General features: G+C 29.4%; 6 protein-coding genes across 11 annotated transcripts; 3 read left to right on the top strand and 3 right to left on the bottom strand.

Moving 5' to 3' along the window:
* The first annotated feature begins 38 nt into the window (after positions 1–38).
* Aatf (Apoptosis antagonizing transcription factor) lies at positions 39–2,839 on the top strand. Of its 2 annotated transcripts, none has more exons than XM_072003650.1 (3): positions 39–251; positions 615–914; positions 980–2,839. In XM_072003650.1, exons 2-3 carry the CDS (start codon positions 703–705, stop codon positions 2,328–2,330), a joined length of 1,563 nt encoding a protein of 520 aa, XP_071859751.1. In that variant the 5' UTR covers positions 39–251; positions 615–702; the 3' UTR covers positions 2,331–2,839. The 2 variants fall into 2 exon arrangements, with proteins under 2 accessions (XP_071859751.1, XP_071859752.1); XM_072003651.1 differs by having other exon boundaries at positions 39–346.
* A 20-nt stretch (positions 2,840–2,859) lies between these two features.
* LOC139987401 (uncharacterized) lies at positions 2,860–6,837 on the top strand. Of its 2 annotated transcripts, none has more exons than XM_072003627.1 (3): positions 2,860–3,113; positions 3,437–3,760; positions 3,859–6,837. In XM_072003627.1, exons 1-3 carry the CDS (start codon positions 3,025–3,027, stop codon positions 5,324–5,326), a joined length of 1,881 nt encoding a protein of 626 aa, XP_071859728.1. In that variant the 5' UTR covers positions 2,860–3,024; the 3' UTR covers positions 5,327–6,837. The 2 variants fall into 2 exon arrangements, with proteins under 2 accessions (XP_071859728.1, XP_071859727.1); XM_072003626.1 differs by having other exon boundaries at positions 3,025–3,245.
* On the bottom strand, positions 6,235–9,786 carry LOC139987396 (ribosome biogenesis protein BOP1 homolog). The gene is made up of 8 exons (XM_072003589.1): positions 9,439–9,786; positions 8,418–9,305; positions 7,677–8,355; positions 7,397–7,606; positions 7,041–7,318; positions 6,874–6,973; positions 6,600–6,795; positions 6,235–6,527 (listed from the first exon to the last, which is right to left on the bottom strand). Exons 1-8 carry the CDS (start codon positions 9,547–9,549, stop codon positions 6,374–6,376), a joined length of 2,616 nt encoding a protein of 871 aa, XP_071859690.1. The 5' UTR covers positions 9,550–9,786; the 3' UTR covers positions 6,235–6,373.
* A 1,285-nt stretch (positions 9,787–11,071) lies between these two features.
* Positions 11,072–13,002, bottom strand: LOC139987054 (RAB6A-GEF complex partner protein 2). 2 transcript variants are annotated; one of them, XM_072002888.1, is made up of 6 exons: positions 12,725–13,002; positions 12,535–12,656; positions 12,291–12,398; positions 12,048–12,197; positions 11,828–11,940; positions 11,072–11,743 (listed from the first exon to the last, which is right to left on the bottom strand). In XM_072002888.1, the coding sequence occupies exons 1-6, from the start codon at positions 12,844–12,846 to the stop codon at positions 11,213–11,215; spliced, it is 1,146 nt and encodes a 381-aa protein (XP_071858989.1). In that variant the 5' UTR covers positions 12,847–13,002; the 3' UTR covers positions 11,072–11,212. The 2 variants fall into 2 exon arrangements, with proteins under 2 accessions (XP_071858989.1, XP_071858990.1); XM_072002889.1 differs by lacking the exon at positions 12,725–13,002 and having other exon boundaries at positions 12,291–12,408; positions 12,535–12,650.
* A 179-nt stretch (positions 13,003–13,181) lies between these two features.
* Positions 13,182–14,878, top strand: LOC139987055 (DNA repair protein XRCC4). Of its 2 annotated transcripts, XM_072002891.1 has the most exons (3): positions 13,182–13,331; positions 13,567–13,605; positions 13,719–14,878. In XM_072002891.1, the coding sequence occupies exons 1-3, from the start codon at positions 13,299–13,301 to the stop codon at positions 14,499–14,501; spliced, it is 855 nt and encodes a 284-aa protein (XP_071858992.1). In that variant the 5' UTR covers positions 13,182–13,298; the 3' UTR covers positions 14,502–14,878. The 2 variants fall into 2 exon arrangements, with proteins under 2 accessions (XP_071858992.1, XP_071858991.1); XM_072002890.1 differs by having other exon boundaries at positions 13,185–13,605.
* A 719-nt stretch (positions 14,879–15,597) lies between these two features.
* On the bottom strand, positions 15,598–17,470 carry Sage (salivary gland-expressed bHLH). Of its 2 annotated transcripts, none has more exons than XM_072002893.1 (4): positions 17,240–17,470; positions 16,445–16,613; positions 16,166–16,366; positions 15,598–16,106 (listed from the first exon to the last, which is right to left on the bottom strand). In XM_072002893.1, exons 1-4 carry the CDS (start codon positions 17,279–17,281, stop codon positions 15,676–15,678), a joined length of 843 nt encoding a protein of 280 aa, XP_071858994.1. In that variant the 5' UTR covers positions 17,282–17,470; the 3' UTR covers positions 15,598–15,675. The 2 variants fall into 2 exon arrangements, with proteins under 2 accessions (XP_071858994.1, XP_071858995.1); XM_072002894.1 differs by having other exon boundaries at positions 15,598–16,094; positions 17,240–17,467.
* Between the last annotated feature and the right edge of the window lie 1,767 nt (positions 17,471–19,237).

Here is a 19,237-nt window from a genome sequence, read left to right as displayed (position 1 = left end):
ACTAGAATACTGTATAATACAGTTTAGTACAGTTGTACATACTACTATACGACTTGTGATACAGTCTGCTACTGAGCACAGTCATAGAGATATATCGTGTGATTGAGTGCAAAGATATAGTACGTGAGGGAACTGAAAAAGCGATATTGAAATAGAAAGGGAACGCTTCACAGAGGTCTTTTGAGTCCTTGTCTAATAAACATGCACATTCGTACAGTAAATATAAAGCGTAACACTGATCAAAGAACGGCGTAAGTATACAGTATGCACGTCTGATCGAATAAGGATAGAACGGGCTTATATGCAATGTTTTTTTTTCTATTCATATAACGCATCTACTTTCACGGTAACATATGATATAATTTGACATGACTCCGTCGCGCACTCTATTGAGTATAATATAGGTAATAGTATAGTCATGGAAATGTTATTCGTTGTTCATGTGCACAGTACATATGTACAGTACATAGTAGTATGTACATGAATCCGGATATACATGAATCAGTTTGCTATTAATTAACAATTACTAAAACTAAAATATAAATATATTGTATACAGACTTCAATGAAATTTTATAATCGATGATATAACAATTACAGGTTATGTTATTATAGGTTATGTTTATCAACCCGTATAGAAAGGTGCACGTGGTAAAATTCATCATTTATAGTTGAATTAATTCACATTTGTTTGACCGAAGCAATGGCTTTAAAAGCACAGAAGAAAACCTTAGCAGACAAAGTGAATTCATTAGTTACTACAACACCAGTAACTTTTAATTCCGATGATGAAACGGAAGACACGAAAGCAAAACTAGTTGATCGTTATGATGAAAGTGATAATTCAGATAGTAATTTCCAAATTTCGGAGATACGTAGACGAAATGTGGATCTCTTGGATCAAGTGGACGAAAGGTATGAAATTTTACTTCAATTTTATTATAGAATTATTTAATGGGATCATTATTTCTCAACTATAGGTATAAAGGTAAAAAAGTTTCAAGAAAAGATATGTATGAGGATGATGATGAAGATTCTGTTGTACAAAGCACGTCAGAAAGTGAAGATGAAGAAATGAATAGTATGGAGCAAGAAAGTGATGATATCAACAACAGTAATAATGAAGAAGATACGGAGGATGATGATAGCAATATGGAGGATAATGAAAATGATCATTCGAATGAAGAAATGAATTATGACAGTAAAATGAATTTAGAACAAGATTCTGAAAATGAAGATAGTAAGGATATTCTTTTTACAAAACAGGAGACAGATATCAAGACAATATCACATATAAATATAAGAGCAGATATAGAAAAAGGTAGTTGTGTTAGAAATCAATTAAAGCTTTGGGAAAATTTGTTAGAAATAAGAATAAAATTACAAAAATGTTTAATTACGAGTAATCAAATGCCTCAGCATGATGTTTATCAAAATTTAAAAATGGATGCAGAATATACAAAAACAGCTGATGAAGTAAAAAATAAGTTGAAAATATTATTAAATAATATGTTACAGTTGCAAACTTTCTTTTTAAAACAATACCCTGAAACAAAAAATTTATCTATGTCTAATAAAAAAAGGAAAGCTGAAGAAAGCATAGATGAAATAGCAAATACAGAAGATCCAATGGATGAAGAAATTCTTTCGGATACAGAGAATGAAAATGAAGATAAAGATACAATTTCAGACAAATATAAAGAAACCTTTAACAAGAATGTATTTAGCAAAAAATTGAAACTTAAAGACTATGAAAAGATATTAAATGATAATCACAAATCATATATAGAATATAGAAATTCTGTTGTACAAAAATGGAATGAAAAGATAAGGATAACTAGTGGTAAATTAAATAAAGGTATGAGTGAAACAACTCTGAAACAAATTGAATTCGCTCTAAATGATAAGGAAAAGTTGCTTAAAAAGAGTCGATTGAAACGTTCAGAATATAAAATTGTTGGTAAGGAACAAGTAACAGAAGATAGTGATGGTAGAAGAATTCAAGACTATGATTCTGAAATTTACGATGATGATGACTTCTATCATCAACTTTTAAGAGATTTAATTGAATATAAATCATCTGATATTACTGATCCTATACAACTTAGTAAACAATGGATAAAATTACAAAATATGAGGCGAAAAATGAAAAGAAAAATAGATACAAGAGCTACTAAAGGTAGAAGAATACGTTATAATGTACATAATAAGTTAGTAAACTTTATGGCTCCTATTACAATAAATGATACATGGACAGATCATGCAAAGGATGAATTATATAATTCTTTATTTGGCAGAATTAAACCACCAAATGTAGAAGTTGGTCGTTAAGTTTAGGACAATTAATAAAATGTTAATTTTATATATTTTAGTCAAAAATATTTTATAAGATTTACAGAAATTTGATAAAGAAATACAGGCAAAAATAATTATAGTTAATATTATGCAATAAAATAAATAAAAAAAATTTGTTTATTGTGTATATAATAATATAGGAGTGTTTAAAATTTTATACTTAGTGATGTTCATTTGAATATTATTTTTCTTAGCCTTATCAACATTGTATATATATAATTTTGTTTAGTAAATAAAGTAACTTTACTATATTAATTGATTTAAAGTCATTATAAACAGATTGAACATATTCATTTTTTTTTTATTATATTTATAAGGAGAACATCAGGCAGTTAAGTATAAAATATTTAATGTAAATGTGATTATCTATATAACCTGCAGGTATATTTTGCATATTTTTTCATATAACAGAGTTGCGCCCTCTATCTATTTCGTATCAAAATAATAAACTGCATCAATTAAACGTGATTTACGTACAAAAATAATTTTGTTCAATTTTTTAATGCAAATGCATCGCTGTGTGTTTCCTCTATATCCGTTCTTTTCTTAATCAACTACGTCAAGCTTTAGAAGTGGTAGTCTCACTATTGTATTTAGTTGATCCGTGGTTCATGTCTATTTCGTTTCATTCTACCTAATTCGACCGGCGATTTCGCTCGAAGGAGCAGTTATGGATTCTGCTTGTCAAAATTCAGATTTTAGCACTAAATATTTGCTTGGTCAGTTAAATATAGCCAGAAAAGAAATTAATAATTTAAGGTATTGTTTGCATTCTTCTGTCCCATCCTATCTTTATAAGTTCAAAGAATTACTCAAAGAGATATCAACAAGTTCTACTCAAACATGCTGTTTTCTGCAACTTACATATTTGTGGTGTACATATAACTATGTGTATGTATGTGTTCGTGTATACATGGAGTGTATGACTATTACACATATGTAAAATAAACGATATAATTAAAAATACTACAATTTTTATTAAAGTTAAAAATTTATTAAATTCATATTATATTTTATACCTTATTAAAATTTTATTTTTACTAATATGTGACAGTTTATTGTATTAATTGTAATTTCCACAGACAACAAATAAAGAGTCTTCGATATATACATGAAAAAGATGTTGACAACATAAAGCGTCTTTTGGAATCATTTAGAAATGGACCATCTATGTCTGACGCAAAAGTTATAGGTCCAGATGATGTGAAACCTAGCACTAGTACAGATGATGATACCCTAAAATTAAAACCAATTGGAGTAATATCTACTTGGTTTCCTAGTAAACGTGGTACACCTAGACAAACTGGAGTCTGTGGAAAAGTACCAGGAAAATTGCTATTATATAATTCAATATTTACTAATCCTGATCATGCACTTGAAGGATTACAAGATTTCTCACATATGTGGTAAGATAATCTAATAAGCAAATAGTTTATAGTAAACAATATTTTTTAATTTTATTTATCCCTAAATAATTAATACAAAATCATTTTTCCCTCAATAGGGTTCTATTCTACTTTCATAGGAATGATTCAACACATGTTCGTGCCAAAGTTGCACCACCAAGATTAAATGGTACAAAAACAGGTGTATTTTCTACACGTTCTCCACACCGTCCATGTCCAATAGGTTTGAGTTTAGTAAAAATTACAACAATAGAAAATCATACAATTTATTTTGAAGGTGTAGACATGGTTGATCAATCACCTGTGCTAGATATAAAACCTTATATACCACAGTATGATAGCCCTATATATTTTGAGAAATTAAGTAACAGATCACAAGAATCTAATGTAGATGATGCATTTGAGTGCATAGAAGAAACTGCCAGAAATCAAACATGTGACACATTCAGTACTAATGTTAGTCTTGGAGATGAAACAAGAAGTTTACTTTCGGAATCTTATTATAGAAAAGTTATTAACAAAGCAAATCAAGAGGCGGATGTTTCTAGAGACGAAGAAATTGCTTTAAGGTTACAAGCTGAAGAGTTCCAAAGAAATTCAAACTTTGAAAGTTATTCCAGTATGAGACATTTTTCTGAATTAAATGATATCAGTTTGCACAATAATAGCGCACTACAACATAGCATAGATATAACCGATATACATAGAACTGCTCATACATTTTCCGACACTCTGTCTGATCCGCGGACAAGTTTGAATATAATAGAACATAACGTACTTTCGTCTAACATGGAACCAGAAAGTTTAGTAGATATAAATAATAGATTACAAAATATTAACGTAAATGGTCGTACTAATATCGAACCAACGTACGGATCAAGAAACGTGGGATCTAATTACACAGAAACACATGCTTCTCGGTCTAGACTTTTAGATGGAGCTGATGGACCAAATACCATTTGTGGTACAGATATAGATTTAATTCATCGACGATCATTAAATTCGAGAATTGATAATTCTCCTGTAAGGATGGGGGTACGCGAAGCTCCTGATGGAGAAGAAGGATTAGAATCACAAATTCTTACTCCTTCACAACATTTACCGAATCAAGTAATAAGAACGATGTCAAACAATAGCTTACCAGACAGTGGAGACACACATTTAGTATTCTCTTCTGAATCGAGAAACGCTGAGAACAGAGAATCGGGAGCTAATATTTCTTCGGAGATAAGAATACCAGAATGGATATCGAGACCTCGAACACCTCTATGTGTAGTATTTAACGATCGTGCTTTGATTCAATTAAACGAGATTTTAGGAACTAAAATAAATGACCAAAAAATAGCCATTGAAAATGTACTTCGCGAAGATCCTCGATCGGTATACCTGAGACAAAGATGGGGTAGTCAATTTTATACTTTCTTAATTCATGATTTACACATCACTTGTAGATTCGATGACAGCAGGGGTATAGTAACAGTTTTTCAAGTTAGACATGCTGGTCGTATTTGCGAATGTGGAGAGCCTGAGTGGCAATGTTTGGGTCATTCACCACCATCTTCTTAAACGTACGCATATGTGTATGTATGTATTTATGTATATGAATACGTGCATTATTTTTAAATTTGTTGATTATATTGTAAAAGGTGATAGTGAGAAACTTAATTTATACACCTTTAGGATATTTTGTATGTCATATTCACTTTATTTGTGAATCATCGAATATTTCGTTCTAGCCTAACATTTGTTAGTAAATTATGATTATATAGTAAGTCAGAAATCGGGATGTTAAATAATCATTAGTAATTCAATTAAAAATATAAAAATTATAAATACAAAATTAATATGAAATTCTGTTGTACAAATCAAACGTTAAAAAGATTATTTTTTACTCATTTACAAACGAAATTATTATCATCGTCATGTGCAATATAATTTTTAAATAAGTTTACTGTCAGTAAACTAGAGACTTCAGTAATATATATTTCAAGATCTATTTCGATGTTTATTAAACAGAAAATTACTTTCTACATAAAAAGTCGAACTTGATAAAGTATTCGATTATATAACCTTTTTACATCTTATAATTTTTGTACATTTCGAACTCATTTATTGATAACTTTACTAATGGAAACGATCTTTTCTTTTAAAATTTTTAAACTTCTTTCTACATACGTAGAAACTAGTCTTAGATCTTTCGCAAGTGCGTTATACATATTTAAAAGATTTATCTGATTTTTAATTTAAGATGCATTTAGATATCAAGCCTTTATAAATCATGTAAATTTTGATGTATAAGAATAGATAAATTTTTTATTATTTTGATTATAGAATATTTATTGTATAATTTTTCATGATTTTTTATCGTAATTATACTATCATATTTTATCCTGTTACGATACAAAAGTTCCTACATGTTTACTTTTTATAAAGGATTAGAATACAAAAGTTACGTTTCAAATTCACGCACAAAATAAAATATTTGGAAAAGAATTTATTCTAATTTTTATAGTTCTAAATAATTGTTCATAAAAAAATTTCTACGTTATGTAACATAATAATATTTGTTTCATTGCATTATTTGTTAACTAAAACTATAAATACATATACAACTCAAGTATACATTCGTATTGTTGAATCTGCACCTGCAGAAAATACCCATGGTTGGATAGGGTGAAACATCACGTCCAAAATACCAAAGTCATTATAAGATTCATGATTGCATAATCTTTTAAGTGGTACAATTAATGCATTTTGCAATAAATCACTGAAATACATTATGAAATAAATAGTACATAATGAACAATGGTCAAATAATTATAAATGCAAGTTATCTTACTTGTACACCATTCCATGGGAAACAATAAGACCTCTGTCATCAGCACCAGATGCAAAAAGTGGATATCGCTTATGAAATGCAACACTGCGAACGCCTGTACCATGTAAACGTAATGTCTGATAAGGTTTTGTACTTAAATCAAGATCAAACCAAAGCATTTTGCGGTCATATGTGCCTACTAAAATATTGTCACCTCCTGGAAATATAAGTACGATTATTAAACGTTATAATGATTTAAGTACTTACATTATATTCATATAATGTCCAGTCTTACCTGGATGTATTGTCATTGATGATATCCATTGTGAGTTTGATAGCAATTTTTTAATCATTTCCTGTTTTATTAAATCGTATATTCGAACATTTCGTTGAGTCTACAATTATTTTATTACAATTATATATTTAGAATTTTACGTTCAATTTATATTATTTTCTACTTACCGCTACGAATAAATAGGGCCTAATTGGATGAAACAAGACACACTGTATTAAACCTTTTGATCTAGTGAAAGGCAATTGAGATCTTCTTTTTGATAATTGATTTATTAAGACAGATCTGTTTTGACCATCTGGCATAACAGTGGCAAAATAATCACCTTTACCATGCCAAGTTACTTGTTTTACTGTTTTGAAATGATTTAAAATTACCCTAATTCCATTAGTCCAATATTCACCTTCTGCTTGTTCCCACTGAACAGCAGTTTTCACTCTTTCACTTACTGTAACAAAGATACAAGTATACTTTTTCTATAAAGTATTTTTACGAAGTATTGTATAGAAACTATATTTTACAATACCTATAACATCACTTTGAGGTACTATTTCTAATAATTGATTTGTTTTATTAGTAATTAAATGATCTCCAACACTAGGATTTATTAATAGAACCTTTTTATCTGCAGCTACTGCTATAAGTGATAAAGATTGATTTGGACACCATGCCACAGATCTAATTATCCCCCCACATGGTACTGTTTTTACACATCTGCCTGTTGCTATTTCCCATACTATAAAACAATGAACACTGTTATATATAACGTATAATATTTCATAATATTTCATAGAAGATATACTTACTTTTTAAGTTCATATCATCACCACCAGAAGCTATATATTGTCCCATTGGTTCTGCTGTAATACTTCTCACCATATCTGTGTGACCTTTAAATACCATAGACATTGTTGTAGGGAAAGGTTGTAGATCCTTTGGACTTGGCAATTGAGGCACTAAGGCTTCTGGTTCTATTGTTAATCTCATTTTCAATGCTCTAGGGCACAAGTACAAATCTAGGCATCTTTGAAATCTTTCTTTAACATATTTAGGATAGGCAGGTACTTCACGGAGAGCATTATATTTTTGTGGAATGAAGTGTAATTTTCGTTTCCATGGTGTTGTCTGTAATTTATTCCATTCTTTTAGTTCCTTTTTATCAAATAAGTATTCTGGAGGAGGATTATAGCTTTCTGCATGTCCAGGTAAATGCCTTTTTGGTGGTGGGATATGTTTATGAATTCTACGCATTTCTTCAGCTTGATCATCTGATTGCCACAACATGTAAAATTGTGGTTCATTTCTCTTCTTCTCCCTTTCTTTCTTTAATTCCGCTGTTGATTTTATCCAACCCATCTTAAGTGCATGAACTAATTTTGATACTTTTTTAGCTTCTGATTTAGATGGTAAGAATGAACGTTTATGTTCAGGAAATTTACGTAATGGTGTCTTCATCACCTCTGAAGTAAACCACTCTACCCATGGCTGTAAGATAATAACATAAAAATGGAATTCCTGAATCACTAATAAATTAGAAAAATACTTACAGCATATTCATCAAAAGTTATGTCCGGAATTTTTCGTTTTTGTATCCTTGTAATCAAATCTATATCTGCTTCACTTAATACAACATCTTGCCCAGTCTGAGGATCCTTAATTGTTCTCCAAAAATCAGGATCTTCCATTCTTTTCAAAAAATTGTCTAACTGGTCACCTTTTTGAGGTTTTATAATTTTTTTACCATCCCAATCATAGCCAATATGATCATATTCATCATACCACTTCATTGGTATGTTTCCAACTGTGTTACGAATATCTTCTTCATCAGAACTATCATATTCATATTCATCTACTTGTTGATCTGTTACTAACTTATCATTATTTGCATTTTCATTGTGTATACTAGATTCTGTATTCCTCTTAGTACTTCTTTCTTTACATTTTTCTAAATCTAATTTTAAATTTTCTTTATTTTGTACCTTACCTTTTTGTATATCTTTACCAGTATTTGATTCGTCTGATTTATTCATTTTATTTATAAGAGTTTTGCTTTGTTTCTTAGTTTGTAGTGTATTAGATATATTTCTATTATTAATATTAAACATAGAAGATCCACCTTTTTTTATTTTTACAAATTCATTATCTTTAGATGTTGAGGGAGTTTCAGAATTTTCATTTTTCTTTTTCAAATTTTCATCTTTGCTTTCATCAAAAGAAATATTTTCTTCTTCACTTTCAGAATAGTCTTCATCAAGACCAAGATCATCTGAATCTGTCTGAAAGCTTAATTCATCTTCTTCATCATCAGATTTAAAGACAATTGGATCTTGTTCAGTGTCTGATACAGGAATATCTTCATTTTCATTTATTTCTTCATCTGAACTTTCATCATTGTTATTTACTTCAGCAGACAATAAATCTTCAGTACCTGAATCCTAAATAATATTTTTCGTGTCATGAAATATAAATAATAAATAACATTTTCGAAGTACATATAATTAATAATAATTTAAGCAATCTGGTTATGTTTTCTTATAGGTTAGAACATATCGATAGAAGAAATGTTACCGATTCTTCTTCGAATGTAGGTTTCGGTGAATCCGTTTCTTCTTCTCTAACATTATTTGCAGCTTTTACGTTATTTAGCTTCCTCTTTGAAGTTTTTCGTTGATTCTTCATCTTCTTTTTCGTATGTATACAAGTAATAATGAGGTTATGTATGTTTCACGTGTTGTCGAGTACTTTAAATTTAGTTATATGAGAATGTGAACTATCAAATAATATGTATGAGTTCTTTGGACAAGGGGAAGGGATTTTGGCGCTCCTCTCGCCAATATTAAAGCAAGACACCTTCGCGTTCAAAGATTCAATTAGCTGTACGCTCACAACTGATTGGCCAACCGTTTCGAAAATTCAGAAGCCGTAGCAATGAGCTGAAGAAGATGCCTTGCAGAACAAGAGTAATAAGAAAGACTGAATAGCGCAATACGTTAGAATAGGTTGACTGCATGTGCTTAGAGAAGTGAGGCGTTAAGCTAAATTTGTGCTAAGAATACTCTCCCAGGAAAGTGTTCGCGAATTAAAGGTTGTTTGAGGTTAATTTCCACCCCTCGATGTTCTCTACATAATCGTCCCCTCAAAACGTCATATTTTAGGAATAAGCTCGAATAAGTATACCAAAGAATTTCTAAAGAGAAATAAATATTTATTTAATATATGAATTTGTCATTCACTTTTATAAAACGATATTGTCTACTTCCTCCCCATTTTATTAATTTGATAAGAATAAATTAATAAGTCAGTTTTAATTGACAATAATTATATTTATTAATTGCTAACAAAAAAGTTCAATATCTTTTTATTAAACACAATAAAATCCAAAGTGCAATTAATAAAATTTTCATTTTGTGAATGTTAACACTTAGCCAACCGAATAGGGAGATCTCCCCTCTGTGAAGAACATCGCTGCGTGACCGAACGGGGAGATCTCCCTTTTTGACTTTAGCAGCGCCTTTTCCTTTTTTTTGTTGTTATTATCAATTATTGTTTACCTGAAATTGTTCCCAATTAATTGCACCACTTTTTCCGCTTTTATAAAGTACAGTATATAATAAAATACATCAATTTAGTGGTGTTAAAATTAATTAAAAAGTTACAATATCAGTTATGACTAAATAAAGTTATAATCGAATGATACCACACTATAAAAAAATATTAAAATGCATTAATTTTTTAATTTCACGTTCAAGTGTTATTTATCTTTAGTCATCCTTAATGTTTTTAATTTTACTTATATTTTTTGCATAATCTACAAAAGATAATTGTTATATACTTTTAATTTGATGTTTTATATAGATAATATGTGAAATCGTTAAATAAAATCATTACTGCAAAATATAATTAATCGCTTAAATAATTTTAGACTGTTTTTTAAGTAGTGAATATTAGTCCTTGATACTTGGAAAAATGTGCGGTGGACAGCGTATAGGTTGGCTTATCAGAAGTGGTGGAAATGTATAGCTCGCTGTGACACATGCGGTTGGCTAAATGTTAAATAAATGATTTATAGATATACAAAAAATGCATTTACATGCATTTACAAGATTCTTTACTATTGTGTGAATAGAATATTTAAAATATATGAATTATTTGTTGTCAAAATGATTTGCTCTGATAAATTTATGTTACATAAATGAAGCACTTCATCTATTTACGCTTTTTAATATACATTATTTTTTGGACATTGTTATATCAATAATTAAGAAAATGCATGGCTTAATAACTATTAATGAAAAATAATAAACCTCTGTGAATTTCCAATATAACAACATTTCACAATTTGTTATATCACTGTATTATACCTAGTTTGTTGTGCGGTATTAGGCGGCGTAGTTGTTGGATGAATATGAACAGGTAAATCCCATGTCATCGTTTCAACATCCAAGATCAATGGTCCTTGCCAGTTAACAGTACTTTTATTGGGCACTTCTACTAATTTGGAAGTCGTAACAAATTCGAAGTGTAGTCTCCATTTTAGTGTCATTAAATCAGTAGTAAAATCTGGTGTTACGTGTAATGGTATGGGTAATACCAAATGGGAATATTTTAAACCCATACACATTTCGTGGTGTTTGTTGTAACTGACTAAAGTTGGTGTTGAGACCTTTCCTCGTCTGTACTCCTCTGAAATATGTTCCTCTGATTGCAATGCAACAGATACTTGCGCACAAGAAACGGTAGCATTCGAGAAATCAAATGTTCCAACTATGTCTTCTCCAAGTTTATACGAATTTTTAAAAAGACAAAATCTCACAACGCGCCCACGTCCGTTTGTAATATTATAAAAATTTGGACTGCGTCTAGCTGTTAAATTCTAAATGTAAAAATAAAATATTAATTAATACTGCATTTATATAACAAATATAAATTTCTGTGTAAAAAAAAAAAACTAGTAAACCTGAAGAGTTTGTAGTGCGACATCTAATGGAGTATCTCTGTGTTGTGTTTCCATGAATGGATTATTTGGACTCAAGTCAACACTATCATTACAAGCAGTTACTTCAGGCAATTCTACAAATTCATGAATAAAGGCAGCAGCTTCAGTAACAATTTTTCTGCAGTGATTTAGTAGAAATAGTGCTAAATTATTAAAATTATAAAATTAGATAATATACTACCACTCAAAGAAAGTACTCTGAATGGAACTCTAAGTAGTTTTATAGCTGTGTTTACTCGTTGTGTTCCGATTGTGATTTTATATGAATACTTTACTGCATGTCCTCTATAAGATGGAGGTGCATCGCTTGGAATTGTCTCCCGATAAATATCTGCAAAATTTAAACATTAAACAAAAATTTATTTATATAATTTTGATCATATTTTTGGTTTATAATAAGTCCAAGTTCCAATTAGATACTCACATGTTTTACTTTCACCAGGAGATAATCTTAAGTCACAAAATAAAATTTTTGGCTTTGTATTTAGAACAACATGACCATTATCCTGTTGCCATGGTGCGAAGGTTGTATCTGCAAAACACTTATTATAAAAAACAAACTGAATGAATTAGAAAGTTACATTTAAAATAATTAAAACCAAAGAAAGAAATTCTATATTTCCTCGTGCAACAATAGAAATAATTATTTTAAAATACCATAGACTTACTTGCATTAATAGCTGCTAATTGTGCTGTCATGTTCAGCCTCTCTGAGAAAACAATTTTATTATTTGTGGAGCATTGGCAATGAACTTGTGCACTAGCCCATGCGAGACTCTCAAAAATATCACTAGAATTAGTTATAATTTATGTGTAAAAATTTAGCTCTTTAATATAAATAAATAAATTTCATATTACCTATGACTTTGAGATATTTGATGAATTGGATTTAATGGATTACTAAATGTGACCAAACATTCTATAACTTCACCAGAAAAATATACAGGTCCTCTAATTAGTTTTGCTGTTATCTCAATCATGATTTTTATTATAAAAATTATGAATATACATTTAAGTAAATCTCACAATATATTACTTGTTGTTTTCTGGAATATATTAATTCATATCAAAAATTTGTTTCATAATATTTTATACTACATATTAAAATTGTATAATAAATCAATTGTTTTATTCAATTATATCAAACGAAATTCAAAATAAATCTCATACATATATTTTCAATTTATAAAATGAATATTTTAAATATTATTTCACCACTTTACTTGTCCATATTCTATTTTGACGTTTAAGATTCCAAGCATTAATCTAAGTCTAGAACTATATGAACATAAAAGAACCAATACATACTATTATATACGTTACACACGGTCTACACGACCTAATACAGAAAACTTAAATGTCAGTTTACAATCAAAATATGTGTACTTACATCTCCATTCCTTGATATGTTTTTTTTTTCCTTGCTGTTCGTATGCTTTATCTTCACTTGATAATCCAACATGTAGTTATTGATATTATTGGTTATCAAAAGCACTCGTTATAGTGATACAACTTATTGTCAAAATGCTATTTATTCTTTTAATATTACAATCGATTTTTTGCTTTAAATGACATAACCTACTTAATAATAATTACATATAATTGCAATGACAAAAATAACGGCATGTGAAATTTTTAATCAAATTGATAACAAATATTATACACTTCACGTGGAATGGTTTAATTTACATTTTAAAGTAATGCTGTTAAATTCAACAATGTCACCGTTAACTGGCGAGGTTAGTTTACAAATTAAAGAAATTCAAAATTTGAATTTAATTAATGTAAATCCTAAAAAATATGTTTTGTTATTTTTTAATTGAAAATAATTAACAAACAAATTACATTGTAGATGAACACCAAAAATATAAATGATTTTTCTAATGAATTATCTAAATCATCTGATAAGTATATCGAAGAGACGAAGAAAATACTTCGTGGGAAAGATACAGAAATTCAGTTTTTCCTCCAAGACAAAATTTTAGAATGGAAAAGTGATTTATGGACCCTTGGAAGAATTGAATTGTGTGTTGTTTCAGATTTCCAAGTAAGGAAAAGTTTTCAACAATTGCTGAAATTTTATCAAAGCATTCAAGATAAGATGACACTATTAGAAGAAGAAAATAAAAATTTAATAAATGTAAATAAAGAAATAAATTCAAAGATAGAAAAATTAATAGAAATCAAAATTACTATGGAACAGGATCTTTATAAGAAGTTTATAGTAGTTTTAAATTCAAAGAAAAAGAAAATTAAAGAATTACAAGATGTTATAAAAAAGAAAGAAAATGTTAAAGAATCAGTTTTTGATGCATGTACAGATGAAGAATCTGAAAAAGAAGATGAAACTGTAAAAGATATTTCCACAATTATCAAAGTTAGCAAAAGAAAGTTACCTAATTATAATAGCCCAAAAAATATCCAGAAAAGTGAAAAAACAAATCATATTGTTGCTGATGAAATAATTCCTAAGGCATCCACCAGTAAAGATTATGCAAGAAATGAGGTACATACTCCAGATGAGTATGTAAAAGAAATGAATAAGAATGAAGAAGAAAGTTGTAGTCCTAAGAAGTCAAGAAGTAGTCTGAATTTTGTTGAAGAAGAATCTGAGGAAGAATTATTTTCTCAATAATACAAGTTGATCTATTTATAACTTTTATTTACAATTGTACATATTTTAAAACACAGATTGTGCAATAAATAATTGGAATTAGTATTTCTTAATTTAATGAAACTTAATTCATTAAATTATTTTAATTATTTAACTGTTTTAATTTAAGATCTTTATATAAAATGTTTTTAACTTAATAATGTATAAAGTATATATGAACTATTAATGTAAATATTATACAACATATAATATTGCTGTAAGTACATACAGTGATTTTTTAAAAGTAAGATCGATTTTGATGTATATGAATTTTGTAATTAATTACATAATTGTAATATACATATTGAATAAATTCCTTTTACTACCTTTTAAAAGAGGGAGTATTAGAAAAAGAAAAACTACTTTATTAAATTTTATAAGATATTGTACTATCCTCTAAACGTAAAAACAAGTTCAATAATCCGGAATATGTAAAACTTCTTTTTTCTTATTCAATTCCGCAAAATTACCAAAAATTATTTATTCGAAAAAGATTAATTTATCAGCGATGCGCGGTGGTACGATTACTTTCGTTTCATAAAAATCTTCTCTAAATATTCTTCAAAAATCCTCCTGAATATAGAAATCCAAAATATTTAGATGTTTAATTAAATATTAATTATCGTCGTTTACTCAATGCAAGTGAAAAACCGGCTACTTAACTCAGCGGTTCTTACGGGCGAATATATCATAATCCCTCAGAGTTAATTTCATTCATCATAAGGCATACATGGATTTCAGTGAATAGTTGAAAATTTTCATTTTCTCCGTCTTCGATTTTCGTTGAACTCACAGAAGCAGCAGAGTATGGCATATGGCTCATATTGCAGACTAGAGCCGAGGTGCCTCGTCCTGACCAACCATATGGGAGATCCGTCCTGAGAGCTTGCACTCTAGGGCTAATACAATAATCTATGCAAAGGTCTTCTGTAGAGATGTATTAAATAAGCGTATTTCATTCCCTCTCCTATAAGGACCGTACTAGAAACTTCATACCAGGCACATAAAGTATTCAATACGATAATTATGGTTCACTAATTACTTTTAATTAAATATCCATTTCTAGATGGAGTAGATGGTTGTAGAGATTGAATTCGTACGTCATTTCTGCTTGAAAGATCTTAAGAAGATCAATGGTAATTTCATTGCGAGTGTATTAATGACGCGCTTCGTAAAAAAATTGTCGATCATTTTGTTCCGGTTGTACTCGAGGATGAATAGATGAAGATAACGTTGACAGCGAGGGATTAACGAACGGTGCGTGATAATCGTAACGACAATAAGCTAACGATTCCCATCGAGGTGTATGTTGCATATCCAGAGAAGTATTTGTAGTAATTGGTGCACTATTAGCATAGTAACTCCTCTCAGATACGCTCGGAGGGTAACTGTATTGTGGTTCTAAAAGACTTTGGAGGTGCCGTATGTACGTAATCGCATGCCTAAGTGATTCGATCTTCGAAAGCTTTTTGCCGGGTGGTTTACAAATCGGAAGCTTCGATCGTAGAAGTTCGAAAGCACGATTCATGTCACGCATTCTTGTCCGTTCACGGTCGCAAGCTGATTTTTTGTAATCTGAGAATGAAACTAAAATTAATTTAATAGTAGTAATATCTAAATTTTGGGTTGTTTATTATTTTCTCCACCTTTCTCAGTTTGCGATGGTTCTCTTTGGATCGACTTTATGTTGGTTTCATGAAGAATTTCTAAATGAGGATGAGTGTTTATCACTTCCGGTTCAGGAACTCTTATCACAAATACTCTATCGTTATTTTGTTGACGATCTTCGAAGTTTTCATCCTGCCATGATCTTCTCACAAAGTGTCGTCGAGATATATTTGTATTTTCTATACATAAATGTTTTGTTATTATTCTTTAATTATTTTTTGATAATTATTATTTTTAAATATTGATATAAATTATACCTGACCCATGTCTTATTAATTGATTCTGCAAATATTGGTCGACGTTGGGAATCTTAGACGGTGAGCTTTCTTCTTGACTTAAAATTTCTTGCTGCTGCTTAGAATTTTTATCTAGATCCAACAATATAGGTGAATGAGCGCATTCTTCATTAGTGCTATCATTTTCTGACTAAAAACAAAAAGAATTTGTTTTCAAGTATTCCATTTTATAAGATGGAGATCATAGGGTATATTTCAACTTTCATAGTTTTTCAACTCAAGATGGCAGAGTTAAGTGACTCACTTAGAATAATTATCTTCATAAGTTACCTTTCCTTCTTTAAAAATGTCTTTTGAAGTAACAAACTCTTACCTAGTATATATCGATTGGTTTAATCATCTAAAAACGTTTATTCGTTTAATTCTTGCTCTCGAGTTTAAACGCGCTTTTCTCGAAAGAGTATTTCGATCGTTAATATCTTAAAAACAAATTTTCTAGTTAGTTTGAAAATTCGCACAATTATTCTTTACACATATACTTTTCGCTTCATTTAAAATCAAGTAAATATATTACAACTTTCAATTCATTTATGAGTCGTAAAGTGAAGAGATAAAACACGCCGCAAAAAAGTTTAAATACATTAACTAATAACCAATACTAATTGCCAAAAAAATATCGAAACTTTAAATATGAATGAATATATACAGAAACTTTCAATATAAGAAACTATATCAGAAACTTTCCTATAAAGTTACGTCTCCTAGTAGCAATACTTCTGACTTCGGACTCGTCAGCAAGGGGTTGAAGGATTTTACCTCGTTTCTCGACAATTCGTTGCCGTATTCCTCCGAGTCCATGCCGAAAAATCGAAGTGTTATCAATAGAGATACCGGCTGATCGTTCCTGGGACAATTTGGACAAGAAAGTTCCAAAGGTACTGTCGATCTACCTTCTTCGAGAAACTTTCCTAAGGCATATATCACACGCGACTGTCGAACTCGTTTGTCGTTGGATAAGATGTGGATCGGTCACAGACAGTCGTTATTAATGTTAATTTTATCCATTTATTAAGTATTCAGGTGTTCCAACAGAGATTCTCAATTTATGGAGAATCGTCATTAGTCGGGTGATCTTCGGTTCAAGGGTACAAGTTACTTAAGTAAAGTTGTGCTAAACTTTAAGGGTTTAGGCTTAAATTCTTATGGAGAAAAGATATTTTTAAAAGTTTTTTTGTATTATTATAGATTCTTTAGTTAATACTTAATGAATTTAGTTGGAAGCATTTTTCTGTTAAACTATCCAGAACCAGCTCAAATATAGTGATGGCTGACACGTATTGCTCATTGTATAAAACTGTGTAAAACTATCGACTTTAAAAAGACTTCGTTGCAAAAAAACGGCTATAACATTTTATTGCCGAGTATCATTTTTAAAGCCATACTTGAACTTATATTCAATTTTTTATTTAATTTCGACAAATAATACGAGAGTTCCTTCTTATCAAGACAAATGAGAGCCACTGGGATGATCGGAATAAAAGTGGGAATGCAAACATCGAAACATAATAGACGCCCGCTCGATGGAAATACTAATGACACAGACGATGCAAGTATAACGGATTGCGAAGAATAACGATCATTTTCGAGAATGCGTTGAAAACTGTATCTTTATAGAAAAATTAAGCATTTATGTGCCTGGGGGAAGACCAACCGGATATCGAATATATTAAATTATTCTCATAGGAATTCTTAATCGCATCATTTGACAATTAGTTCATCTTTAGCACTCATTTTCGTTCATAAAATATATTTTCGTTATAAAATATATATAGTAACATGATATTACCTCTTTGAAATATAAAAATTGAAATAAAAGTGCGTTGTATACTTTAAATTTAAAACGTTGTAGAATTTTGGAATGGTAACTTGGACATTTTTTGCTAAACATTTTTATCTAAAGAAGAAAAGTTGTTTTAAATGTAGATGTCTTTTTTAGGAAAATAAGTCTTTAAAAAAGTTCGCAATTCATAATTGTATAATAAATAAATACAGAGATTAATACAATTTGTGAGACTTTTCAGAAACTTGAGGACTGTTAAAATTAGTCCTGTAAGCAATTTTATTTAACTTAGCATTGTATTTCTTCAAATTATCAAATGATCTTTTTTTTTATTATTTTATTATTATTATTATTATTATTGTTATTACTATTGACAAAGGAAAAAGCGAATATCCGATAAATGACGTTTTCGTAATTAAATATAAAGTGATTAATGCTATCGTTTGCTTTATGGTATTAATCAAAACCTTAATCTTGTTGTAGGAAGTTGGTGCTCTTATATTTTTTTATATTGACAAACTCTGCAATAGCATAATGTTTCCACGTGTTTATGCACATTCTGATACATGTATATGATAGATAGATCTTATCAAATAACGCAAATTTTCTCACAACGAACTTGAAATGTTGTCGAACATTCCTATGTGTTTGACAGAATTCCTTGGTACAAAAATATAAAAATATTACGAAATAATATAAAAATGTTACATTTGTAGAAATATGAGAATATCAAAGAATGTGTATATACATGTAATATTACGAACTTGCAGCAGGCATAAGAGAATTGCGATAACCCACGAACAATATACCATAATCTTGGATTTTTTGGAGATAACGTTACAATAATTAAAAGAATGACAAATTGCGTAATACCTATCAATTGTCATTGTTGTCAGAATGAATATGTTTAAATAAGGATCTAGTGGTTGTAAAAATTATATTATTTTACAAAATATGTTTCTTTTCTGAAATCT

Source organism: Bombus fervidus, chromosome 5 (genome assembly GCF_041682495.2).
Source record: "Bombus fervidus isolate BK054 chromosome 5, iyBomFerv1, whole genome shotgun sequence".
NCBI classification, from domain to species: domain Eukaryota; kingdom Metazoa; phylum Arthropoda; class Insecta; order Hymenoptera; family Apidae; genus Bombus; species Bombus fervidus.
The sequence above is the reverse complement of the archived record's forward strand: the minus strand, read 5'-3'. Positions and strand labels throughout refer to the sequence as shown.